General features: G+C 40.4%; 1 protein-coding gene across 1 annotated transcript in view; it reads left to right on the top strand.

Annotated features, from left to right (window-relative positions):
• Nucleotides 1-26,591, top strand: part of GstE13 (Glutathione S transferase E13) — a 41,821-nt gene extending 15,230 nt beyond the window's left edge. The window contains exons 5-6 of the mRNA XM_067774704.1: nucleotides 64-260; nucleotides 26,301-26,591. Of these exons, the coding sequence (XP_067630805.1) occupies nucleotides 64-260; nucleotides 26,301-26,457 (354 nt within the window). The 3' untranslated portion in view covers nucleotides 26,458-26,591. The remainder of the gene's footprint in view (nucleotides 1-63; nucleotides 261-26,300) is intronic.
• The last annotated feature ends 1,264 nt before the right edge of the window (nucleotides 26,592-27,855 follow it).

Here is a 27,855-nt window from a genome sequence, read left to right as displayed (position 1 = left end):
CATCCCATACACATAGCTTTCATATGCTTTTTCCTGACTTGAATTATTTCGATTTACTTTTAGCGTCGCAACATTTACGGTGGCGAAGGTGATTTCAATCAAATTACCTTAGATCTATGTGATAATGCGTATACTTTTCTTGAGTCCTTTCTTAATGGGAGCGCATTTTTTGCGAACAGCGCGACCCCAACTATTGCCGATGTCTGCATAAATACGACTCTAGTGACGCTCGATATGCTTATAGCGGTTGATAAGAATAAGTAAGAATCTAAATAATTTATTTACTTTATCTAAAATATACATACGTATAGTAATAATATATAATATAATAACGTAATAAGTATATACATACGAGAGTTCTAACATAAGCTCTTTTAGTTGACCAGATTAAAAAAAACTTTTTTTTCTCACTTATATAATTATTAAACTGGGTCGAAAAAAAAGTTGCTAATGGCCGCCCTAAATTTAAAGATTATGTTGAGAGGGTTCGGAAAAAAATTTTTTTTTGATCCTTCGAAATACAGCCGAAAAGGTTTTTTCGTTGTAACTTGGTCATTTGACGTTCGATTTTTAAAATTGATATGTCATTATTTTGGCCTTGATAAGCTTCCGTTTAATGTCATTTTAAGCTATGGAGTCGTTTTCACATGATTAGGTCAGCTAACAAAGTTATTTGAAGGGCTGAATTCTCTTTTTGAGAAATTTAGTATAACAGCTGTATTACGAGGTGAAAATTCAGAAGTAAGAGTCTTACCAATACCCAGAAAAAAACTTGATTTTGTCGCATAGTGTTATTATGATAAGGAGGGTGGAGCCGTGTGTAGAAGTCCACGAAAGTGGCGAAAGCTTCTGACTGCCATTCACCTGGGAAGGGCCAGAGCGATTCTTTTGCATGCGGTTCAAGCAGCTCACTACTGCCGGTCGCTTGCGGCCAAGTATACTCTGGGTAGCCGCTAAACACCCGTTTAGCGGTGAGCTAATGTGAGAAGGCGACAACCTGGCTAGGCCACTCTGACATAATCGGTTTAAGGGCTAGCCGGGGCAACGTCTGTACACCTCTAGGTGCGGCTGCAAGCGGGCGTGTCTTGGAGCAAGCGGCTCGCTATATAAACGCGCAAGTAATATGTTCACCCCCGCTGAGCGGGTTGTGCCCTGGGCTTGGGACCCGCCACGTAAAACCATACTCCAATGAAATATAACAACAAGCATCGGATAAATACACTCTATTGATGACGACCATGGCAAACGTTTGAAGGACAATGAATTGAGGGCATGCGCCGACAGAGAAGAAAGACGATGAGGTGAAAGACACTTTTTGTGAACAATTAGAACGCACGTACGAGCGCTGGCCCCGTCATGATATAAAAGTCGTGCTTGGCGACTTTAACGCCAGGGTGGGCAAAGAAGGTGTTTTTGGCCCTACAGTCGGAAAGTTCAGCCTATACAATGAAACTTCTCCTAACGGACTGAGGCTGATTGACTTTGGCGGTGCTCGAAACATGGTCATATCCAGCACGAGGTTCATGCATGAAAAGATACATCAAGCTACATGGCTGTCTCCTGATCGAAATACTCGCAATCAGATCGATCACGTTATGATAGACGGACGGCATGCCTCCAGTGTTTTAGATGTGGGCACGATCCGAGGACCTAACATCGACTCGGACCATTATCTCGTTGCAGCCAAAATACGCACCCGCCTCAACGCGGCTAAAACCAAGGAACAAAAAACACAAGGAAAGCTAGACGTCGAAAAGCTTCAATCACAACAGACTGCCAATGATTTCGCAACTCGACTCTCACACCTGCTCTCTGAGAGCACAACTCATCCTGAAGGAAACAGGAGCAGTTGGAGCATATCTCCAAAGCACTTCGTACTGCCGCCGAGGAAAAAATTGGTTACCGGCGGCCACGAAAAAACAACTGGTACGATGAAGAATGCCGCGTTGCAACCGAAAAAAAGGACGCTGCCTACAGGGCTACGTTAAAAGCGAGCGCGACAAGAGGTGTGTGTGAACGCTATCGTGAGTTGAAAAAGGAAGCGAGACGCCTTTTCAGGAAGAAAAAAGCAGAAGCAGAAAGGCGTGAGTGCGAGCAGCTTGAGCTGCTAGCCACCAGGAATAATGCTCGAAAATTTTACCAAAAAATACGGCGATAGACGGAAGGTTTTAAGATCGGGGCAAACTCCTGTAGGAACGAAAACGGCGACCTTGTAACTGATGTCCAGAGAGTGCTTAGATTATGGAGGGAACACTTCTCTGCTCTCCTAAATGGAGGCAGCAATTCACCGCGCAGAGATGAAGAACCCGATCCCGCAATCGATGATGATGGAATATATGTCCCCCCGCCGATTATGACAAAGTTAGAATAGCAATAACCAGATTGAAAAACAACAAGGCCGTGGGCGCTGATGGATTGCCTGCGGAGCTATTCAAGTACGGCGGCGAGGAGTTGGTAAGGCGCATGCAGCAGCTTATTAGCAAAATATGGGCGGAAGAGTGCATGCCCGACGGTTGGAATCTAAGTGCTCTTTGCCTAGTCCACAAGAAGGGGGATACTGCAAAATGCACCAACTATCGTGGAATCAGCCTTCTTAATATCGCATATAAGGTCCTTTCAAGTGTATTGTGCGAAAAATTGAAGCCCACCGTGCAATGGCTGATTGGCCCTTATCAGTGCGGCTTCAGACCTGGTAAATCTACCATCGACCAGATTTTCACAATGCGCCAAATCTTGGAAAAAACCCGTGAAAAGAGAATCGACACATATCACCTCTTCGTCGACTTTAAAGCCGCCTTCGACAGCACGAAAAGGAGCTGCCTATATGACGCTATGTCTGAATTTGGTTTCCCCGCAAAACTTATACGGCTGTGCAAAATTACGATGAGCAACACCATCAGCTCAGTCAGAATTGGGAAGGACCTCTCCGAGCCGTTCGAAACTAAACGAGGTTTCAGACAGGGTGACCCCCTATCGTGCGATTTCTTTAATTTGATGCTGGAGAAAATTATACTAGCTGCAGAACTTAACCGCTCTTGAACAATATACTATAAAAGCGTGCAATTACTGGCATATGCTGATGACATTGATATCATCGGCCTAAACACCCGCGCTGTTAGTTCTGCTTACTCCAAACTGGAAAAAGAAGCGGTAAAGATGGGTTTGATGGTGAATGAAGACAAAACGAAGTACCTGCTGTCATCGAGCAAAGAGTCAGCGCATACGCGCCGCCTTGGCAACCACGCTACTGTTGGCAGCCATAATTTCGAAATAGTAAAAGACTTCGTTTATTTGGGAACCAGCATCAACACTACCAACAACATCAGCACTGAAATCCAGCGAAGAATCAATCTTGCCAATAAATGCTACTTTGGACTAGGTAGGCAATTGAAAAGTAAAGTCCTCTCTCGGCGAACGAAAATCATACTCTACAAGTCACTTATCGTACCCGTCCTGCTATATGGGGCAGAAGCATGAACCATGACAACAGCAGATGAAGCGGCTTTGGGAGTGTTCGAGAGAAAAGTTATTCGAATGATTTATGGACCTCTACGCGTTGGCGATGGCGAGTATCGAAGAAGATTTAATGATGAGCTGTACGCAGACATCAACATAGTCCAGCGAATTAAAACGCAATGGCTGCGCTGGCTAGGCCGTGTTATGCGAATGAAAGATGATGCTCCGGCCAAGAAAGTGTTTCTATCGGAACCCGCCTATGGAAGCAGAGGTAGAGGGCGGCCCCCACTCCGTTGGAAGGACCAGGTGGATAACGATTTAAACTCCCTTGGTGTGACCAATTGGCGCCGGTTGGCGGAGCGAACGAGCGACTGGCGCGCCTTGTTGAACGGCCATAACCGTTTAGACGGTTAAGCGCCAATTAAGTAAGTAAGTTATTATTATAAATACGAAACAACAGGTTTGACTCACTTATTTACTTTGACTTCCCCTATTCATGGTATTTGGCATATCTTTATTAACTTTTTAAACCCTAATAATAATTTTTCCTCCAAAAATATCACGAGTTTCAGGTCTAAGTATAATAAGAATCAGGTAAAATAACAGTTGCAAAAATATTGAAAGTGATATAACTTCTTTGTTTATTATTTTAGTAATATGGTTTCAAAGCAACATTTTCTTGAATTTTTAAGTACTTTCATTTGGTAAGGAAAAAAATATACTTTAGTTGGGGTAAAACTTTGTTAGCTGACCTAATCATGTGAAAATAACTTCATAGCTTAAAATGACTTTAAGCGGAAATGTGAAGCTTCTCAAAGCCAAAATAATGACTTTTTTTGTGTATGGGAACCAACCCAGTCTAATAATTATCATTGCTTTATCCATCTGCTACATTTTAGCTAATAGATTTTTACGTGTACTTCATAAGCCAATATTAGCTAAGGCATTGAAGCACCACATTTCTCAAGGATCTTTTAAAAAGAAAATTAAATTCCCAAATGAATCGTATGTCCCACCTCTGTTCGTTTTTCCCATCCATTTTCAGATATTTTCCACTCTTCGTCTCAATTTTTACTTATCGTTATAAAACCTCCTAAAACAGTCGTAAAATATTATAATTCGGGTTAAATGCTTCTCATGGCAGCCGGTTTTATACTCCAGAGCGACGCGGGGGTTTTTCCCCAACCAAAGGCTGTAGTTTCAGTGCAACTCCATTTAATTCGATTCAGCCCTCCCACAAACTGTCGTCCTCGAGGCAGCTGGAATGCTCCATACTCTTTTGCTCTAACAAAGAACTAAACCCAATGCCAATCCAACGCAATTGCTAGAAGACAGTCTTAAGGATTGGTTTCCTCCAAAAGCGGCGCCACTATATTACGACCACTAAAGACCGGTATACTCCCCGTTTGCAGACGCTCCGCTTTGTTGAAAATTTCGAACACGTGAGCACACAAAGAAATCTATTTGTACTCTGGCACTATTGTGAATATTTGCACGGCATTGCCGGCAGTTGCTCTCATACGCCAGATGGCAGCGCAAGCTGTAAGTTTTAATTCATTGATAGAACAGCTGATTGCTGTTGATATTTGATAAGAGACTTTTAGATTGGTTGCGCAAGATGCGCACGGGTACGGCTCGTATCCAATTATACTAATTTACATGATATATGTAAATACCTACAAGCCATAACCGTTTCACATTTTTGAATTAAAAATTCGGCATTGCGGAAAAACTTCAAAAAAAAGCGTGAGTACCGAGAACTCGTGAAGTTCGATATGTAAACATACTAGAGCTCGCCCAGCTAACCCACAACAGAGAAAACTTTACTAGAAACAAATAGTTTTGGGTTTTTTTGAGAAGAGCTTCGTCGGCTTCTTATTGGTAACAACCAATATGGTTTTATAATTGGCTAATAGTTGATAACCAATACCTATCGTTGACTTGTCGGTTTGTTATTGCCGTCTTCTTTTTGGGTCTCTTATCAGTTTGCCATAGAAGGGTTACACATTTGTCATCATTTGATATTACATTTTTAAAGGATTGCTCCGCACGTTATATCCGAGGTGACCCTTGGCGAAAAGGAAGAAAAACTTGATGAAAAGGCCCTGCCTCTAAGTAGCGAACAACAGCGTCAGTTGGCAATAGTCAAACACAGGTTACCGAATTGTGAAAAAGAGGGCTTAGGGAAAACTTCTCTTTTGGAGTATGTTATAGAACCCCAGCCTAATGTCCGTCCGATAAAACAACGGTACTTTCCCATTTCCCTTGCTATAGAGAAACTAGTTCATGCAGAAATTGACGAAATGTTGAATTTAGGTGTAATCGAGGAGTCCCCTAACAGTCCATGGTCAAGTCCGGTCGTACTAGTGAAGAAGCCAAATAAAGTCCGTCTGTGTTTAGATTCAAGAAAAATAAACAGCGTTACCGTTAAGGACGCTTATCCCCTGCCACACATTGATGGTATATTAAGTAGAATACCAAAGGCTAAGTACATAAGTTCACTAGATCTGCGTCGAGCATCTTGGCAAATTCCCCTGTCCGAAAACTCTAGAGATTACACTTGCTTCACAGTCCCCAATCGTCCGTTGTACCGTTATTGCGTAATGCCCTTTGGCTTATGCAACGCCCCTCAAGCGCTTTGCCGTCTGATGGATCGCGTCATTCCTCCCCACTTGAAGAATCAAGTTTTCGTCTATTTAGACGACCTTCTTATACTGTCCGAAGATTTTAACAATCACTTGTCCGTCCTTTCCGAAGTCGCACTTCACCTCAGGAAAGCTGGTTTGACGATTAACCTAGAAAAAAGCAAATTTTGCATCAAGGAAGTTAAATACCTTGGATATATTGTGGGTAACGGAACCTTAAGCACTGACCCGGATAAAATTTCGGCCGTGGCTAGCTATCCGGTACCAACCAGTGTAAAACAACTCCGGCGCTTCCTCGGAATGGCCGGCTGGTACCGCCAGTTCGTGACCAATTTTGCCTCCATTACAACCCCCTAACAAACTTGTTAAAGAAAGGCAAAGGGTTTGCATGGAATGACGATGCGCAGAAAGCATTTGAAACTTTGAAAGAAATTCTTTGTTCAGCTCCCGTCTTAACCAGTCCCAATTACGAGAAACCATTCATACTCCAATGCGACGCGTCTAAGCTCGGTGTAGGTGCTGTATTGGCACAGAAAAACGATGAGGGCGTCGAGGTGCCAATTGCATACTTCTCGCAAAAACTTAACAAGGCCCAAAGCAACTACAGCGTTACCGAGCTGGAATGCCTTGCGGCCATTCTCAGTTTAAAAAAATGTCGGGCCTATGTTGAAGGACAAGACTTTACTATTGTCACCGACCATGCCAGTCTTCAATGGCTTATGCGTCAGACGGACTTGTCCACCAGGTTAGCTCGATGGTCTTTAAAATTACAAGGGTATCGCTTTAATATAGAACACCGAAAAGGGTCTCAAAATGTAGTACCGGATAGCTTATCCCGCCAAAATTTCGAAGAGATCAGCGAGACGGAAGCTCTCCCGCTTGTAGATTTGGGCTCGGTCGAATTTCAGTCCGCCGAGTACAAAAAGCTAATTAATCATGTCCGAAACAATCAAGCTCGCCTACCTGACTTGCAAGTAGTGGATGATCGAGTATACAAAAAAACAGAGCATTCGGACGGTAACGCAGAGTGGGAGGTGTATAATTGGAAGCTGTGGATCCCTAAAAATTTGGTTAGAAAAGTTGTCGAAAATGCTCACTGTCCGCCAACAAAATGTCATGGCGGAATCCCGAAAACACTAGAACGATTAAGAACGAACTTTTACTGGCCTAAAATGATTGTCGATGTTAAGGAATATATCGGTCTTTGTGGTATCTGCCGAAGTACCAAAGCGCCAAACGTAACAGTGCGTCCGCCTATGTCAGCACAATACACTGTCCAACGACCCTTTCAATAGCTTTATATCGACTTATTAGGTCCGTATCTTAGATCTCGACATGGCAATACCGGAATTGTGATAGTTTTAGATCATTTTACGAAATTTCCCTTACTCAAAGCTTTACGGAACTTTAATGCGACGGGCATCTGCAACTTCCTGCAAGAACATGTTTTTAGCGTGTTCGGAACTCCCGAAATTATATTAAGTGACAAAGGCAAGCAGTTTAAATCAGCTCTATTTAACAACCTCCTTGCTGAGCGTGGAATCAAACATGTGTATACGGCCCTGTATAGTCCCCAAGCTAATGCGAGCGAGCGAGTTAACCGATCGATAATTGCAGGGATACGAGCATATCTGAAGGAGGACCAGACCCTATGGGATAAGCACCTGCCTAGCATATCGGAAGCATTGCGAAGCTCATATCATCAGGCTATCGGCTGTTCGCCTTCGGACAGCAAATGACGTCGCATGCCGACGAGTATGAGCTTCTCCTTAAATTAGGAACCGTAGACGAAAATATCCTAGACAGATCCGAGAGACTGGTGTTGGTGCGAAAGTCGATCGGCGAACATATTCAAAAAGCGTTCGAAGCCTCTTCCAAACGTTACAACTTGCGAAGTTCGGGGGAAAGCTTTAAGATAGGAGATAGCGTATACAGGAGGAATTTCGTTCTAAGTGATGCCACAAAGAAATTTTGCTCGAAATTCGCCCCAAAGTTCGTAAAAGCAAAAGTCATTACAGTCAAAGGCAACTGTTTATACGAATTACAGGATGACATCACAGGAAAGAGGGGAGTATATCATGGGAAAGATATTCAGAAAAGCAAAACTCAATGACACCCAGCACCAACCCTCTAAGTGGTGGGTGTGTACTGACGTACATTGATCCCTTTGAGAAAACCCTTAGTCTTCTCATATTTTTTTTATCAATTTGAACGGGTATCACATTAACACAACGGTCTAGTACCTAAAATTCGTCAGTTTAAGACTTTTCAGTATCGTTCAGCGTAATAAATAGTTATAAACTGCGGCCTCAAAATAGGTCACCGCGACTAAGCCAGCGTCTACATATTTCTTTTGTGTCAAACAACCCTAGAAGTATTTGTCCTCAAATATTCATTAGCGCCAAGAACATAATTTATAGAACCGGTTTATTGTACATGATCACGTATCATATTTACCGATCAAAAGTGATCTAAATAATAAGGCATCAAAACCATCAACACTGGATTTGAGCATACCTTTTCTTTTTTTTGTTACTCAACACTGACTGCATGACATAAACAGCTGAGAATGGTAGAATTGAACTGTAACGCGGAAAAAAAGTTCGTTTTGGCTCGGCCATTTTTAGCTCGGATCACAAAGGAAACGCACGGTAGAAAATAATAAAAATATATATAAGCCTTTTTTTCGATATCAAGAACCGTGATAGTTAAATCACAGGTTATAATCGCCATCATACCAAATTATTAAACAATAGCCACACGCTCACTGTAAGTGAGCCCACCTGAGCCAGCGAACTCCTATATTTTGCGACTTCAAGCCAGTCCAAGGCAGAAAGTGCTGAACGGGAAAAGTACCCTCATTTTGGGACACGCGTTTCTACCCTGATACACGCGGCCCAGTTCCATATGCATGTGTTCTCGAGTCTTGGTAAGAAGGGTTCACTGATACAACCACTAGTGAAAGCATGCCACGTCTAACACACTTGGACGATGCCATGCAAATGGAGTAACTACGACAATATAATATAACTCGCGGTAATACCGGAAAGTAGTCGGTGTGACTATGACAAACCAAAAATAAAAGGAGCTAAATCATGATCTTCACAATTACGAGCTGGTAATCTAAGTACCACGGAGCATAGCAGTAAGTTACGTTATAACAGGAATACCACCTACGCGGCAACGCCAACCAACTACAACAACACTCAGTAGCCGTCAGCAACTATACAACTACTAGAAGGAAACCACGATCAGGTTTAGGTCGAGGTTGTAAGGAATGCGCATAAGCAAATAATTTTCAATTTAATACTAATTATGACTACTCGCTCGACAGCGGGTTGTGTTTTTTTCCTTTTCATAATTAGCTTTGATGTAGAAATGAATTGCCAATTATATAATTCGACGTAACAGTCCAAGAGACGTACATCATTTAAGTTTAGGGGAGTATATGATTGTACCTACTTATGAATATCTTTAATCAAGCAGCTGTAACGAAGCTTTTTCCCGTCCCGGCGCTTCTTCAATAAGTGCTAGGGGTATACTCGCCGTGTCCAAGGTTCGCTTACAATAGATTTGTAGATTTGGGACACCGTGCAAATCGCTTTCATATAAATTCACTTTATTTCTCTAATTCTATATATGTATGTACACTATAATTAAAATGAAAAATTCTACGTAATCAAAAGAAGAAATATTTGTTGTTTTCGTTTCACTGTATGCTTGCTCTATACTGCGTGGTGGGCCAACGGTACTCGTGTCCCGTTATGACACCTCGATGGTCGTTGCTTGTGTGTGTATAAATGTGTTTTGTGACGCCATGCGTCGGCGTGCATGTACGAGGAAGGCTGGACTGTACCCTGTGGACGCGGTTATACTGGTGTTGATGGCCAGCTCGATCTCTGGGAGAAAGTCTTCCCATTTGTTGTGTTGTGATTTGGTGAGTTGCGCTATGATCCTCTTTACCGTTCTGTTCGCCCGTTCCGTCAGGTTTTCTTGCAGTGTGTAGGGCGCCGTGAATTGTTGTTGTATCCCCATTTCCTTGAGGTAACGCTGCCACATTGTGCTGGTGAACTGAACGCCGTTGTCCGATATCAGTATCTTGGGAGCACCAAATCTTGCTAGGATGCGTTCTCTGAACGCGCGGCGAAGGCCCTCTGCTGTCGCACGCCTCATGGGGGCCAATTCCACCCATTTGCGGAAGCGGTCGAAAAATACTAATAAGATCGTGTTCCCGTGTGTGGATCGTGGGAGTGGTCCGACGAAATCGACGCATACCGTGGCGAATGGTTCTTGGGCCACCTGTGTGAGCATCTTTCCTGCTGGTTTTTGCTATGCCTCCTTGTATTTCTGGTAAGACTCGCACTGCCGTACATATCGACTGATGTCCCGAAACATGCCGGGCCAGTAATACCGGTTGGCAATCCGTGCTACCGTCCGGCGGATGCCCATGTGTCCAGCGCTTGGGATGTTGTGGTTTTCTTCTAACACTCGTTGTCGCAGTGGTGTTGGTACACAAAATTTCCAAGGGACCGTTTCCTCATCGTGTGACCGGCAGGGAATATGGCGGTACAGTTGCCCATCTTGTATCATGTAGTCAGAAAATTTCTCGGGGTTAGTGCGTACTTCGCCGACGCGCTTGTGCCACCACTTGCATTGTGGCTCTGTTGTCGTTGCTAGGCTATCACTGCCGTGATAGTGCGTCCGCTACCAGGTTCAGCTTCTCTTTGCTGTACTCGATGTCGAAAGTGTGTTGTTGAAGCTCCAAGGCCCATCGTGCTATACGGCCTGAAGGGCTTTCGATGGAGTTTAACCACTTTAGAGACATATGGTCCGTGATTACCTTGAATCGGTATCCTTCCAAGTATGGCCTCATCTTGCGTATTCTCCAGACTATCGCGAGGCACTCCTTCTCGGTGGGCGAGTAGTTGGTTTCCGCCTTGTTGAGTTTCCTGCTGGCGTACGCGATCACGCGTTCTCCGCCTTCCAGGTCCTGTGTCAATACGGCACCCAGCCCGAAATTGCTGGCGTCCGTTTGTAAGGTGAAGGTCTTGGTGAAGTCCGGGCAGGCAAGTATCGGTGCTTCCGTGAGCTTTTGTTTTAAGACCTCGAAGGCCTCCTGTTGTTCGGCCCCCCACTTCCAGTGTTTGCCCCTTTTCAGCAGGGTTGTGAGTGGTTGGCTGATCGTGGCGAAGTCGGGTACGAAACGTCGGTACCAGTATGCTATACCCAGATATTGGCGCACCTCTTTCACGTTCGTTGGTGGCTTCAAGTCTTTGATGGCCGTGACTTTCTCGGGGTCGGTGTGGATCGGGCGTTGAGCTGCCGATAGTCCACGCATAACCTCCACTTCCCGTTTTTCTTCTTGGCCAGTACGATCGGTGCGCTGTGTGGGCTACAGGATGGCTCGATGCATCCTTTCTGGAGCAATTCGTCAACTTCGCTGTTGATGATTGTCTGCATGGCTGGGTTGAGTGGGAAGTAACGTTGCTTGATGGGGCGTTCGTCCGTCAGGACAATCTCACTCATGCTCGCGAATTTTCGGAGTTTCTTTGCCCGCGCACTCGTTCCGCTCCTTCTTGTATGTCGTCGTCGTCGTTTTGCATAATGCCGTCGTGCTTGAAGTTACTACTGCTCGGTGCTGTTACACTCTGAATGGTTCCAGATGGGGCTCCAGGGGAGTCGTACCTGGCGTTACCCTTTCTCGCTCGTGTTATACTCTGATTAGTCCCCGGGGTGTCGTACCTGGCGATATCCGTTCTTGATGATGTTGAATTTTGAATAGTCCCAGGGCTGTCGTACCTGGCGATATCCGTTCTGGCTGATGGTGTACTTTGAATAGTCCCAGGGCTGTCGTACCTGGCGATATCCTTTCTTGATGATATTGAACTTGGAATAGTCCCAGGGCTGTCGTACCTGGCGATATTCGTTCTTGCTGGTGTTGTTCTCTGAATAGTTTCTGGCGCGGCTCCAGGATGCGGTGTGCGCTGGGCAAGGGGTCTGGTTAGCACGAGGTGGCCTTCTCCACATGATATGGTGGCTCCCATGCTTCCTAGCGTATCTAGGCCCAGTATGATGTCGTCGATCGCTCCGGGCATGACGTGTAAAACTGTGTGGAGTGACGCTTCTCCAAGCCGTACCTCAGTCCTTATGGCGTCGAAGATGGTAGTGCTAGTCCCGTTTGCCATCGTTATTTTGATGGCCACTCTCACCATTTCTCCGCTTCCCGAGTTCACCACACGTTCTGCTAAGCTGCTCGAGACGAAACTTCTTGATGCCCCTGTGTCGATGACCGCCTCGGCTGATTCCGCGCCGAGCTTGGCTACGGCGTAGAGGCGACCATGCTCTTGGTACATTGTTACTGCCGTTTCAGCGCTGGGTTCCTTGGGTATCGTTACTGCCGTTTCGGCGCTAGGTCCCTTGGGCTCACGGCGCCTTCTTCTTCGTGGAGCCCTCTGTCGTTTCCCTGAGGTCGGCGGACGCATTCGATGGTTCGTATATCGTTGCGGTCACATTCCCAGCAAAAAATTGTCTGTGGGTTTCGGCACCTATTGGTGTCATGTCCTCGTTCGCCGCATCTCCTGCATACGCCGTTGGGGTCGTATCTCTGATTGCCTGGAGGCGTGCGGCTCGTTAGGTTCTGTGGTGGTTGTGTTGCAGGTTTTGATGGTGACACCCGGGTTGTGTCACTGGCGATGTGTCGCGTAACTTCGCGGTGATATCCGCCTGATGATCTTCGATAGTCCTCGCGTATGTTCTCGTATTCTTCGGCAAGTGTCAGGAGCTCTGCGAGATTAGTGAAGTCCCTCCGACGGATGTAAAGTTGGTAAAGGGGGTGGCTGTTACAGAAGATTCGTTCCAGCCGCTGTTCGCTGGTGTACCCTGCGTGTCTCATCAAGCTCTGGATTCCTAGTACGTAGTCCTTATACCTCTCCTTGTTGTGCTGCCTTCGTTGGCGTATGTCGTCTTCGAGCCGCTCGAAGTATCTGACTGGTAGGAAGAAACGTAAAAAATCCTTTTTGAAGCTTGTCCACTCTCCCCAGTGCGCATTGTTATTGCGGTACCATTGTAGCGCGGCGCCCCCTAGTAGCTCGGGCATGGTTTTTGGCATGAGGTCCACGTTTAGCGCGTATACTTCGGCTAACTCCTCTAACCGTTCGATGAACGCTAACGGGTCCCGTCCATCTCCATACTTTACGGACCACTTTCTTACCTGGTCGATGATGGGCGCGAACACCACGGTCGGTGCTTGAGTTACCTGGCATGTATAGTTCATGGCTGGTGCCGTCATTCCCGCTGGTAAGTACGGTTGCGTGGGTTGAGATGTGCCGGTTGATGATGCCGTAATTTCTGATGGTACGTGCTGTTGTGTGGGTACTGTACTCCTGGGAGGTGCCTGAGATGTACCGTTGGGTGGTACCGCTATTCCTGATGGTAAGTACTGTTGTGTGGGTACTGTATTCCTGGGAGGAAACGCGAATTGAGTTTGTTCTACTGTTGTAGCGACGACCTTCGGTGTGCCTCCTCCGTTCGACGGAGTCGGTGTCTTAGCCTCATTTACGTCGCTCGTGTGTGTAGTTTCCTTGTAGGTGGCTTGTAGGGGTAAAAAATTTTCGTGGATTTCCGAGTCCGTATTTGCCTTTGAGGCCAGTGCTGCTATGCGCTTTCGGATTTCTCGGGTGGTACCTGTCTGCTCAATACCCAATTCCTGTGTGATGGATATCAGCTGCTCCTTTGAAATTGTGTCTAACCACGTGGTATCGATCTGGTCGACCATTTTGTGGTTAGGTTTCTCGTCAGGAATGTTCCTTCTGACGTGGTAACGATTTGCAGGGTCCCTGCTCGGGCGCCAATTGTAACGAAGCTTTTTCCCGTCCCGGCGCTTCTTCAATAAGTGCTAGGGGTATACTCGCCGTGTCCAAGGTTCGCTTACAATAGATTTGTAGATTTGGGACACCGTGCAAATCGCTTTCATATAAATTCACTTTATTTCTCTAATTCTATATATGTATGTACACTATAATTAAAATGAAAAATTCTACGTAATGAAAAGAAGAAATATTTGTTGTTTTCGTTTCACTGTATGCTTGCTGTATACTGCGTGGTGGGCCAACGGTACTCGTGTCCCGTTATGACGCTTCGATGGTCGTTGCTTGTGTGTGTGTAAATGTGTTTTGTGACGCCCTGCGTCGGCGTGCGTGTCCCGTTAGGACGCCCGGCTGGTCGTTGCCTGAGTGCGTGTAAAACGTGTTTCGGTGACGCCTTTCGTTGGCGTGTTTGTACGCAACCCTAGTGTGGTTGACGTCGTGTATTTGCGTGACTCTGCTGTGGTCACCGTAGTATGTGTGCGTAGTGTTGTTGTGGCCAGCGTGGTGATGTGACCAACGTAATGTGCTTGCGTAGCGCTGTTGTGGCCCGCGTCGTATGTTGACGCTTGCGGTCAGCGTAGTGGGTTGGCGCAATGCTGTGGCCAACGTCGTATGTTTGCGTAGTGATGTGGTCCACGTAATACGTTAGCGTGGTGCGGTTGCGGTCAGCGTAGTGGCTGGCGTAACGCTGTGGCCGACGTAGTGTGTGTGCGATTCTGGCCGGGGTAGTGGATTGGCGTAATGCTATGGCTAACGTAGTATGTTTGCGATTGTGACCAGCGTGGTAGTTTGGCTGGCGAATGTCACCTGCTCGCGGGGCGCGTCACTGTGGTGCTGCCGTTGCTCACGAGGTCTCAAGCGGTGTTTGGTGGTATAACCGACACATTCACCACTTGAGGTCACGACTCACTCCTGTGAAGCGACCTGTCCGCATGGTAGAACCGACAACTTCAAGGGACGCTCCACAAGTAGCTCTGGTCACGGCCACAGCTCCGTGCTAACTGACTTCTGTCCTGCTGTGTTGCTCCTTTTATTGCTTTGTTTGGTATTGCTGGCTCAAATGGTTGTGTTGCCATGGTTGCTGTTCGATGTTGCGAACGCTCGTTGTGTTGCTGAGATTTGTTAGTTTGTTGTGTTGTCATTAAAGTGTTGTGCTTGCCCGTTGTGTTGCTGAGACTTGTTGGTTGGTCTGCTGCTATAGCCTTTTGTGACTGGCTGTTGTGTCAATGCTGTATTGAACTTGTTGGTTGGTCTGTTGCTATAGCCTGTTGTGACTGGCTGTTGTGTTAGTGTTGTATCGGATATGATGTATGCTGTATTGAACTTGTTGGTTGGTCTGTTGCTATAGCCTTTTGTGACTGGCTGTTGTGTTAGTGCTGTATCGAATATGATGTGGGGTCGTTTTGTGTGGGCCAAATTAATGGTGTTATATTTGGTCCTCACACAGCCTAGTAGAGCAACTATATCACTACGTTGGAACCCTGCAGCTGTTTGCGCAAACAACGAGGGAGCAACCAAATTGACGTAAGTTGCAATCAAATGTAATATTACATCTATATATATACGTATAAATAGATATAATAGTATACTTTCCGGAAAACCAAAACCCTAGTTTTTGCTACTTGACGCGCTTAATTTTCTTTATCTTTCATTCAAAGTTTGAATAGACACCATTCAAAGTCTGAATGAATCTTGCCTTAATATAGGCAACACGCGCCCAGAAAGATCTATATATGAAAAGAAAAATAAAAATATATATGAATCCTCAATGGACTGTTATTCGGGAATCAGTACCGAGATAAGAACGTTTGTGGTAGGTGTTTACCTTACTTATAAGGAAAGCGGTCCTACCGCGATTATTAAATCGTAGAATTGCCTTTTGGGTATGTAACCCCCCCAACAAGGCAAACGGATATAAGTTCTTTTTGTAAAGTTTTTCTTTATTAGTGTCAAACACTAAGCCTAGCAAAAGTTGTTGGTTTTTATTTTTCTTGTTAAATATGCGTGAAATTAACGAGATGGCTTGGTGCCACTACGCTTAAAAAAAAGGTCTAATCCCTAAGGTACTCTGTAATTACTCTATTGATGCATAATTTTCATTCATAAGGCTAAATTCAATATTATTAACTACAAACAACAGAAAAGAGGATAAAAAGAACAACGTATGTATGTATAACCTCACGTAAAAATTTGTACATATCCCCTATGAATGGAGTTCTTTTTTGTTGTTTTTTTTTAATCAATTGCACTTTATGTTGGTTTAAAAGAGAAGGGCCAGCGTATGTATGTATGCCTAACTCGGCCTTCTATGCAAGTTATGCATACAAACCTACGTGCCTATAAATAAACGTATGCTCTCGATTCCTAGTCTTTGTCCTTTTTTTATTACGCTCTAAGCTCTCTACTTAGCAAGCGCGCTCAATCTCTCTATTATATATACGCACTGAAGAGTTTTTATTGTAAATGACGGTCAATGACCTCGAAAATGAAAAAGTAGGTCAGTAGGTTAGTATCAGCTGTTAGCATACCCCCAAAAGAATTTCGTTAACATACGCAATTACATTGTATTAGCATTTAAGATATTTTCTTTTGCCAATTCATTACCACTAATGTTAACTTATTACTGGATCTTTAGTCTTTAATTAGTATAATAAGGATATATTTTTTTGTACATATATATATATGTAGATATGAGCTGAATTTTTATAAATACAACTTGTTAATATGGAGTAAATCGAAGACTACAGTGGTCTGATTCTTGCAGGTTGGTGTGTGGAAGAGGGGCTTTATTACCATCTATAAAGCCACGGTAGGGTGGGTATAGAGCAGTCGCATCAATATACATTAGCGCTGCATGGTTGGGATATTTCACGTGCGTGTAGGGTTGGTTGCATATAGTTACTTTGGTGGAAGTTAGAATTTGTGTGCAAATTAATATATTTTGTTATGGCTTTAGGTTGATGGATGTTGGCTTGATTAGCAGGCGCGTACCTGAACCCTCCCAAGGCTGAAGCTCCGGCAATCGCCAGTGCACACACCGTGGCTGCTGACAGGCTTTGCAAGCCTATCCTGAAAGCTCGGCCAAGAGTCACATAACAGAAAATGGCGCCCGAGCAGGGACTTTACAAACCGACGAGTCGTCGCAAACAAATATATAAGAAACTGGTAACACTCAAAAAAAAATCGATAACTTTTCGATAGCTAATCTATAAATTTGTGATAACGAAATCGATAACTTTCATAACAGGCCCATAACGAATTGGTAACACTCCAATAATGAAAACCAATTGATATACTTTTTATAATATAACGATTACTTTTCGGTAAGTAATCGATATATTTTTGTAAACAAATCGATAACTTTTCGAGAACACCACGATAAGAAATTGGTAACAATGCCATAAAAATTGATAACATATCGTTAATATACCGATAATTTTTGATGACAAATTCAAAACTTTTCGACAACAAACGGATAACTCATTGATTAAAATCGACTTAATTAAGTTAAAGTTACTTTAATTTTATTTTATTTAATTTTATTTTATTCTATTCTTTTGTTCTATTTATTTTATTTTTAAATTTTTTTCATAAGATTTTATTATTTATTTTTTTTTCTATTCTTTTTTTATTGTTTATATACTCAGACTGCTTTGCACACAGAGTAAATTAACTTTGATTGGATAACGGTTGGCTGTACAGGTATAAAGGAATCGAGATAGATATAGACTTCCATATATCAAAATCATCAGTATCGAAAAAAAATGATTGAGCCATGTCCGTCCGTCCGTCCGTTAACACGATAACTTGAGTAAATATTAAGATATCTTCACCAAATTTGGTACACGAGCTTACCTGGACCCAGAATAGATTGGTATTGAAAATGAGCGAAATCGGATGATAACCACGCCCACTTTTTATATATATATAACATTTTGGAAAACACAAAAAACCTTATTTAGTAAATAATACATCTAGAATGTTGAAATTTGACGTGTGGACTGATATTGAGACTCTTGATAAAAATTTGAAAAAAAAAATTTTTAATGGGCGTGGCACCGCCCACTTGTTATAAAATCAATTTTACAAATAATTATTAATCATAAATCAAAAATCGTTAAACCTATCGTAACAAAATTCGGCGGAGAGGTTGCCTTTAAGGAGTGCTTTGAAGAAAAATTAACGAAATCGGTTAAGGACCACGCCCACTTTTATATAAAAGATTTTTAAAAGGGTCGTGGACGAATAAAACAAGCTAAGTCTTAGCGCAAAAGAGCTTTGTATCAAAAGAATTTTACTTTCTAAATTGAATTATAACATTAAATTTGAAAACACTAAATCTGTGAAAATGGGCGTGGCACCACCCATTTTATGACTAAGCAATTTTCTATGTTTCGTGAGTCATATCTCGAAGAAAAAATAACGGATCGTAATGAAATTGTGTACACATATTTTCCTTATAGCAGAAAATATTTCTAGTAAAAATGGACGGGTTCGGTTAAAGCCCACGGCAACTTAGATACAAAACAAGTTTAAAAGGGTCGTAGACTAGAATAATAAGCTACAACTTAGCAAAAAATAGTTTTGAATCAATGATATTTGACTTATCAAGTTTTATTGTAAGAGGAAATGGGGAGACATTTTTTTTTTTAACGGTCGGTGCCACGTGTTATGTAGAAAAGTAATTTATCTGAAATGAAATGTACAATTGAAGCTCACGCTGAGTATATAATATTCGCTTACATCCGAACTTAGACACCTTTACTTGTTTCATTCTATTTTATTCTATTCTCTTGTTCTATTTTTTATTTTTTTCATTTGATTTTATAATTTTTTTATTTTCTTTTATTTTAGCATAATATATTTTTTTGATTTATCTTATTTTATTGTTTTTTTTTATTTAATTTTATGTCATTTATTTTTTTTTTAATTTATTTAAATTTAATTGAATTAAATTTATATTAAATAGTTTACTTTTTTCTTAATTGTTTAATTACTCCATGTAAATCGTCCGAATAATGTACAAAGATGTTACAACCAACAAAACTAAAAAGAAACTAATTTCAACTTAAACCTGAATACCTAACAACGTGATTTTTTTTGTAAACCCTTTGTGTATCAGTAATAAAAATCACGCATATGCTCATGTTTGCTCTGGCTCTTTATTTCAAATAAAATAGCAGTGTGAACATCTGTTCAAGCACTTTCATCCACAAAATTTGTGTAGTTATATGCTTAAAAACCTTAATTTATATGTAGGTGACATATTTGCCTTGAGTTGTGTGAATTCGCATATATACACTCTACCATGTATCTTGCTCCCATATCAAGCTGTAGTTTAGTGACTATATTACGCTCTCATTTATTACTTCATACTGCATACCAATACCATACACTACTCCTGCGCTTATACATTCTCTATTAATCCATACAGTGCATATGTATATATGTGTACTACATTTACATTCTAGTTACAAAGACTACGCTTACACTTACATCTTACGCTTACATTCAGGATTGTCACATACCGTGAGGAAAGATGTTTACACAAAAAGTCATGGCCGACCTGAAGAGAGAACGGTTATACCCCGTATCGTTTTTATCATGCTTACTTATAGTGATAGAACGATATTTCACTATCGGTGATTGCATCGCCGCGAATGAAAAATCGCTAATAGTGATAGCCACCCTGTAAAAATTGTTGGATTACGTGTTCCATTTTCTTCATGTTGGAGTACTCTAACAATACTCCTTTGCAATGCGTTTGCGGACCACCATCAGCCGATCATTGCTCGTTTTTTAACGACCGTGATCACGACACGATGACGATCGAACAGAGTTGCCAAAAGTAAAATATTGCATACAAATAACTGATAATAAAATTTTACTATGGCAACTCTGATAAAATGCGCACTGGTTTTATGTTTACATACTAGACCCCTGCATGAATGCACAAAAATATGCCTATGAATACATTCACACAAATTTTGTACAAGCACTCATTCAATTCACTGGCATGAGAACTTATGGGTATGAGTACAAAAGGCTGTGAGTAGCAAAATATACAAGTACTTGCCCGGTCTCGTCTCATGCAGCACAACTACAACCAATGACGTCAACGCAATTGTGTAGTACAACTTGTATATTCACTAGTACAACTTGTATATTCAGTATATTCTTGTATATTCAGTAGTACTACATGTATCGCAGGTGTACTTGTGTATACAACTACAGTGTGGTGAATTTTAAGGAATTATAAAAATGTACACGTGTAAAACCCATTTATTATAACAAAATAAAGTGCATAAATGTGCCATTTTAGGATTTTATTTATTTTTCATATTAATGCGTTTTCTTATGTTAGATATTAATATCTCTTTAACTAAGTAGCTTTAACTTATACTATTTAAGCAAGCAAGTTTTTTTTTTATATATGTTCTAAATATTTTTCGGCTTAGCTGGAATGACAGAGGATATTTAAGTTTATTAAACTCCCACCACTTTAGAACGTCAAAATCGTTGTGCATGACCTCAGAAATATTTTCATATAGCATCAATTCTTCTTGTACTCGGTCAATACTACTAGGTATCCTTTGAGGCTGGAGAAATCCGGAAAATAGGCATTATTTTTGTTTGAAAGAGAATTCTGCCGACAGTTTTCATTGTTTATCAAACTGTCTTCATTTATTAGCAATTCAAGCAAAGTTTACAATGTTCTTTGACTTCATTTTTCTCAGCAGCAGTAAACTGGGAGAGATTGTTAGTGGGTGGGAACAGAAATAGAGCTATTTTATGAATCATTGTTAAATTACTAAGTAAAGTGTCCTTAAGCAATGTACGCAGCCGTAGCTTCAAATCTTGTTTGCATTCTGACTCATCGTTGGTTGATTAACAATGCCGCATTAAGTAGTAAACATGTACTATTACTAAATGTAAGGTTGAATAGCTATCGCCTTCCAAATCTTTTTATGTTTCCTCAAATTTAGCCAGCACTTTAAGGGTATCTGTTATGGCATTTAAGCTAATTCCACTAATACATCTCAGTTGACGATTTTCCTCCAAAATATTTCCAACGTCAACCCAGTTATTTTTGAGAGACTGTAGCATGTAGTAAACTGTGTTCCATCTTGTCGGAGAAATGCTTTTAAGGGTTGTTGTCAATTGTGCATTGGCTCCAGATTTCTTGAAATACCTGACGACATGTGACATTTTTCTTTCATTTCGCTAATATCGGCAGACTCGTTAAGAGATTTTTCCACGATGTTGTGCAATAAAATGGGTAATACAAAATATGTGGTTGTGATGTTGGAAAGCGGCTTTCATGTTAGTTCCTCTATCCGTAGCAATAATGGCTTTATCCAAGGAGCAATCAAATTCGTCCAAAGCTTCCGTCACTTTTTGCAGAATTCTTTGATCTATTGTGAAAAAACAATAAGGGTATTCAGCAGGATATTGAAATAGGCAATTCTTACTGGTACAGGGCTCGGAGTCCATGGACTTAAAAGCAAGCAGTTTTGTGACTAATTTTGCATTTGTAATAAAGTGCACCGTTAGTGATAAGTAGGAATGCTTTGAAACAGTGTCTGTCCATATATCCGAAGTGAGTCCAAGAAATCCGCCACATAGTTCCTTTAGTTCTTTTCTCATTTCATCGTAGGAAATTTTGTAGAGCTTGTCTATGTTTCTGGATACAGTGGTAGGGTGTGGTAGCTATTTTTCAACGTCTACATTTGGACCATACTTGGCTCCTATTGACAATATTAGCTCTATGTATTCCTGCAGGCCTTCATCCTCGACAATTTGAAACGATCGGCAATTTTTTACAACCCATCCTGTAACAGATCGGACAACGTCCTTTCTTGTTTCGTCATCAACATCTATTCGGCGCCTATTGTCAGCTCGATCTGTAAAAGTCTTGTAACACTAGTGTTTGACTAAATTCGATGTGATCTTTGTAAAGGTTAAAACGCTACTGCAGTCTTTGCAAGCTACTACTTTGTCCAAAAAGCTGCCGCCAATATTTGCTTTGCCGAAAATATTCCAAACTTTGCTCTTTCCGGCAGTTAAAATGATTTTATCGTCTCCCTTGACTATTTTTTCTTTTATTTCGACAAATTGGCGATTTTTTACGGACATCGGTGAATTGGCTGATGTTAATTGGTCCACAATATATGTATATATTTGTGCATTGGCGGCCACCGTGGTGTGATGGTAGCGTGCTCCGCCTACCACGCCGTATGCCCTGGGTTCACACCCCGGGCAAAGCAACATCAAAATTTTAGAAATAAGGTTTTTCAATTAGAAGACAATTTTTCTAATCGGGGTCGCCCCTCGGCAGTGTTTGGAAAGCGCTCCGAGTGTATTTCTGCCATGAAAAGCTTTCAGTGAAAACTCATCTGCCTTGCAGATGCCGTTCGGAGTCGGCATAAAACATGTAGGTCCAGTCCGGCCAATTTGTAGAGAAAATAAAGAGGAGCACGACGCAAATTGGAGGAGAAGTTCGGTCTTAGATCTCTTCGGAGGTTATCGCGCCTTACATTTATTTTTTTAAATTATTTTAAATATTAAAAGGCTTCAAAAAAAGTATTGTGGTTTAGTTGGTGAAACTTCAATGTAGTTATCCATTGGTATGATCTTTCTTCAGTTAATTTCTCTATTTATATAGTTCTATTCTGCGTTTTTTTCAAAGCGTATGTACATGTATTCTATATATACTGAAGTGCGTTTAATTATATAAATAGTTAAAGAAACAGAGAATGAATTTTTTCTACAATGCAATATGTATACACATAAATATATCCTAACCCATTTTTAAGGCCATAATCGATGGTCTTCAGGCAGGCAAATGTCTATCATCATACAAGTGTATGTTCCAGGATCGTTAATTATGGGAAAGCCCCACATAAATTGAGAATGCCTACCATTGTTTTGTATCGCGGATTTTCATTGTCTAATGAAAATAGTTTTATGTATATATGCATGTGCATTAATTTTAGGGAAATAACGTTTTACCAACTAATCAATGACTTTCAGCTTAGAATAATTCTATACATACATCATACAAGTTGATGGTGATTAGGGATAACGGCGCAATATATATTTTGAAGTTTTGTTAATTTTTGAAATTTTTGTATGAAAGGCGGGAAACATTGCAAATTTCTCCAGCAAGGCTGATTTGTAAACGTTCATTAGCTCTTAAGAAAAGATATTTAGTATTTTTCTTTCTTATTACAAAATTTTGTATTCGCCACTTAAAAATACCCATATTTTTGTTACGTTTTTAATAGTTTCAACGCAAACATTTAACTTTTCATAAATGGGCACATCGTTTTAGAACGAAAACAAGTATATAGGTACCTAGTACTCATAGTATATTCATTGGTACAACTTGTACAACGTTTATCTCATTGTGCTTCTCGATGAGACATGTGTATGTATGAATTTCTTTGGTATTGATATGAATGCGCGCATGTACAACGCAGACAAAATGCGGGTACATACAACTTCTCTTTGCATACCATCACTCATACAATACAAACTCATTGGCGTCATTGTAAATTTTACCAAGTAGCGCAACTAACAGCTGATCGGTGAAAATTCGCACATTCACACGCACAGTTCTCGACTCAGTTTCAAAAAAAAAAAACTTTAGATAATTTAATTCAAATTTTAAAGTGAGATAATCCTTACAAATTTATGTATACAGAATATATATGGCGTTTTTGTTGTTATTAAAACAATAGTTTTATTTATATTAAAGCTTTTATCTTTTTTTTTTTAACTTTGAAAAAACTCCGAACACCATTCCTTCATTATATGACATTCGACTGCCTAGTCCACTGCCTTCCACTCTATTCGCAACATAACCTCTACTTAAGCTGCCAAACTATATAGTAAACAATGATTGGCGTGAAGTACAATGGATACTGAGACAGTATCAGTATGTCTCATTGTACATTCACGTGTGAATGCATTCATGCAGGACTGTAATACATACTATAGTATAGAGAAATATTAGTTTCTTTATTCACGCAAATGCTAAATAACATAAGAATATTCGTCGTAAAAAATATAAAAGTTGTATTGCCCCTCTTCATTTACTTTCATTTTAAATTAAATTCACTCCGAAAATTCTTTCCGACACAATTCCTCTTTAGTACTTTGGCATATGATCCTCTGTGGGTGCTCCATGGAGGACAACAGTGAAAGTACTTTGGAAAGTACTCTCACGTATGTACTCTATGGAATACTCACAAACAAAGCGAGAGTGGGATCACCTACTCCTCTCCTGGGACATCGCAATGTTAATTGGAGCACATTTTTTGTATAAATACAGATTAGTTTTGGAACACTCCTATACTCCCAAAGGAGTATTCCTTACATTATTTATGGAGTACTCGCGTTTTTTGAAGGGTATTGCTATCCAAATATATCAGTGATTGGCGATTTTCCTTCATTCGATGCTTTTGAATGACAATCACCTCTGGCAGCATTTCCCTAATAGTGATATTTCTTCATGAAATGATATTTCATCCACTCGGTTGTGTTTACTTTTAGTAAGTTTGCTCTTTCAGGCGACTTTATTTTGAATTGATATTTTTATAAACGACGTTTTGATCTGGTTGGCTGCGAAAATTTGGTTGTATTAATTTATTAAAAATCCGTTTATACCGAGTGAAAGATGGCAGCAAATTATAGTAAAAAAAGAAGTTAAATGTGACAATTTTATGAGCCCATAAATGAAACGCATGCAAAGCCCGGTGATAATTGTAAAAGTCCCGTTTCATATAAATATTTCATGAAGTGTATAAAAGAAATTAAATGACTGAATTTTTTTGTTTTTAATTACAAATGACTCTTGGTCTTAGATTGGTTGCCTGTGTAATTCCTAAGTTAATACTTCTAGGCAGTAGCCGTTAGCAAATTTATAAAATTTGTGTTTTTGATGGAAAAATAAAAGAATTATAGAAATATATATCACTCGTCTTATTGGAAACAGATGTAACTCAAAATATAAGTTTTTTGGGAGAATCCAATTCAAGTTTTGTCATATTATATGGTTGAATTCTCCGTCTAATTTCTAGGGCACTGAAGTGGGAGCCTAATTTTCTGTAAAAAAAAAATTGTATAACAGTTTGAAGAATTTGCTATATTTTTGCTCTGCATTTTTCATTTAAAATTAATTTACTTTACTATAAAAACATTATGCAGCCAAATACAACTTTCAGAATAAATTCATACGGAGTATTTCTGAATACATCGGTATAGTATAAAAATAATAGTAATACTATGTTCAAACAGAAAAATAAATTGAGGAAATTTCGATTTGAATTGAGTGCTGTTCATACAACTCGATTTAGCTTACACAATAGTAATTTGATAGCTGGTTGGCTCATCTCTACAGCAAGAACATACCTTTGTTCAGACTGTCAAAATGTGCGTGTTGGTATTAGGCGAATGAAATGGAATGAAAACATAAAACTTTGAAATTTTTGTGTGTTGTAAGAAAATGTGTTCAATGTTTTGGTTTCATTTTGAGTTTGCCATCTTCTTTTGACAATCCCTACTCCAGTGAAATGAAAGACATAAAATCAGCTGATGAGATGAGCCAACCATATAGTTCAGCCATGCGCAACTGACGTTGAAATCTACTCAATAAACACACTTTACAAGGTTGTATTTGCAGTTTGAAACAATTTATTACGCAATTTTTTTTAAATTGGCAATTTATTATTACAATTTATTATATGATAAATTGCGTAATAAATTGCCAATTTGGTGTGTGTTTGAACCTAGTATAAATAAATCATGTTTTTATGGTGTTACATATACAGATTTATTTCAGATTAACTCATCTTACATTTAAAAATCAAAGCATTTTCAATTAGCAAAATTTATAAAACAAAATGCATAGACATCTATTTCCGCTAGTTTCATCTCATTGAGTGTAATACGAGATTGTCGTTAGCCAGTTAATAATATTGTATCATAATATCTCAGAAAATTAGAATTACATATTATATCAGTTTACAATAAAAGGTGGAATTTTTTTTTTCTTTTTATTCCAATTTTGGTTCATATAATCTGTATACTAAACAAAAGTAATGTATAACATTCAATCTACTCCGGTCAACAAACTTAAACATTCATTTTTTATATCCAAGTATACAAATTGCACATTCGCTTATTAAAAATAAATTGAAGCGGTTGCTATAGCTATAAAAAATAGCCGCAATTCAAAAATCGTCATCACTATTTTCACTGATAGTTCAAAATAGCTGTATCGGCTATCACTACTTACTTAACTTTATAATTTATTTTTTGCTTTCATAAGATATCCTAAACTATGCGATTGGCTGGAGCGTATGAAATCGGTGTTGCCATCTTACGAGGAAGTGAATATAGAGGGTGCCAAAATATTGCGCGATCGCATCAAAAGTTGCATGCGCGAAAATAAAGCCAAAGCGAATTTGCATATTGAATATGATTGAAGGAAAGATGCAGAGCATAATGAAGGACAACGCGCCGGAAATGCAAAAGCAATTTTCACGAAATTAATTGTTAACCAAATATATGTACTATTTATTTATTTGATCAATAAAGCAGATTTCTACAGAAAATGGTGTCAACATAGTGTTAATTAAAATGCATTAAAATTTTCTTGAAATATTATTATTTACATTAATGATATCTACAAAAATTAATTATAAAATAAGCACCTTTTTTATAAAAAATAATATAGTGTAACGAATTTTGGGAAATTCTGCTTATTTGCAACCTTCTGCTAACGTTCGAATCGCTAAACTGTTGAATAAATAACTCCAATATTCAATAATGCAAAATGGTTTTTATTAGACTACTATGAAAGTACTTCACAATAACACTTATACTTCACAGATAAACTTCACTTCGCAACTGATAGCGTGCTTAAATCAAACTGCTTCCTGACTACTCAGCTTTCGCTGGTTTTATACTCTCTGTTGCCTCGTTCACCCATTTCTCCTATGGTCTAGTAATTTCGTAAACTTTATGCTTGGTTACCAGCGTATTCATGTATATTTGTAGTTTGTATCCATATGCGTGTGTATATGTGAGTACTACTTCGGCTGATGATGACATGCGTTTATGAGTATCCAAGTAGAGAAATTGGATGCAGGTCATTATGATACCTGGAGCATAACAATGCGTAATGCGGTTTACGGAGGATAGATGGTGAAGGTCACCGTGGTGTTATGGTAGCGTGCTCCGCCTACCACACCGAATGCCCTGGGTCGCCGATCGGTAGTGTTTGGCAGCACTCCGAGTGTATTTCTGCCAAAAGCTTTCAGTGAAAACTCATCTGCCTCGCAGATGCCGTTCGGAGTCGGCATAAAACAAGTAGGTCCCGTCCCGCCAATTTGTAGGAAAATTTGAAAAAAGCACGACACGGATTGGAAGAGAAGCTCGGCCTAAAATGTCTTCGGAGGTTATCGCGCCTTACATTTATTTATTGTTTTAGATGGTGACGGTATGTGTAACTATAAAAATAAATTTTGTTCAGTCATAGATGAGCTGTCTGAGAGGCATTAAGCTTGGCGAGGAGCTGGCAGTAATCATATTGCTTTCTAATCTATCGAAGCAATATGAAAATTTTGTCGTAGCTTTGGAATCACGCGATAGCTTGCCTTCCCTAGAAGTCTTAAAAATAAAGTTTTTTTTTTAGAAGAAGGGGAGCGCAGAGGGGCAAAATTTAAACCAATACAATGCAGCGAGCAGCAGGCGTTTCATACAAATACAAAGCCATTGCAGAAAAAGCGTGGTGAAATGAAAGGCGTCGAATATTATAGGTGCGGTCAGCGTGGGCATTACAGAAATCAATGTAAAAATGCCGCCAAGGCGGAATCGACCAG

Source organism: Eurosta solidaginis, chromosome 3 (genome assembly GCF_040869045.1).
Source record: "Eurosta solidaginis isolate ZX-2024a chromosome 3, ASM4086904v1, whole genome shotgun sequence".
Classification (NCBI taxonomy): Eukaryota; Metazoa; Arthropoda; class Insecta; order Diptera; family Tephritidae; genus Eurosta; species Eurosta solidaginis.
Note: the sequence above shows the minus strand (reverse complement) of the source record. Positions and strands in the feature narration are given on the sequence as shown.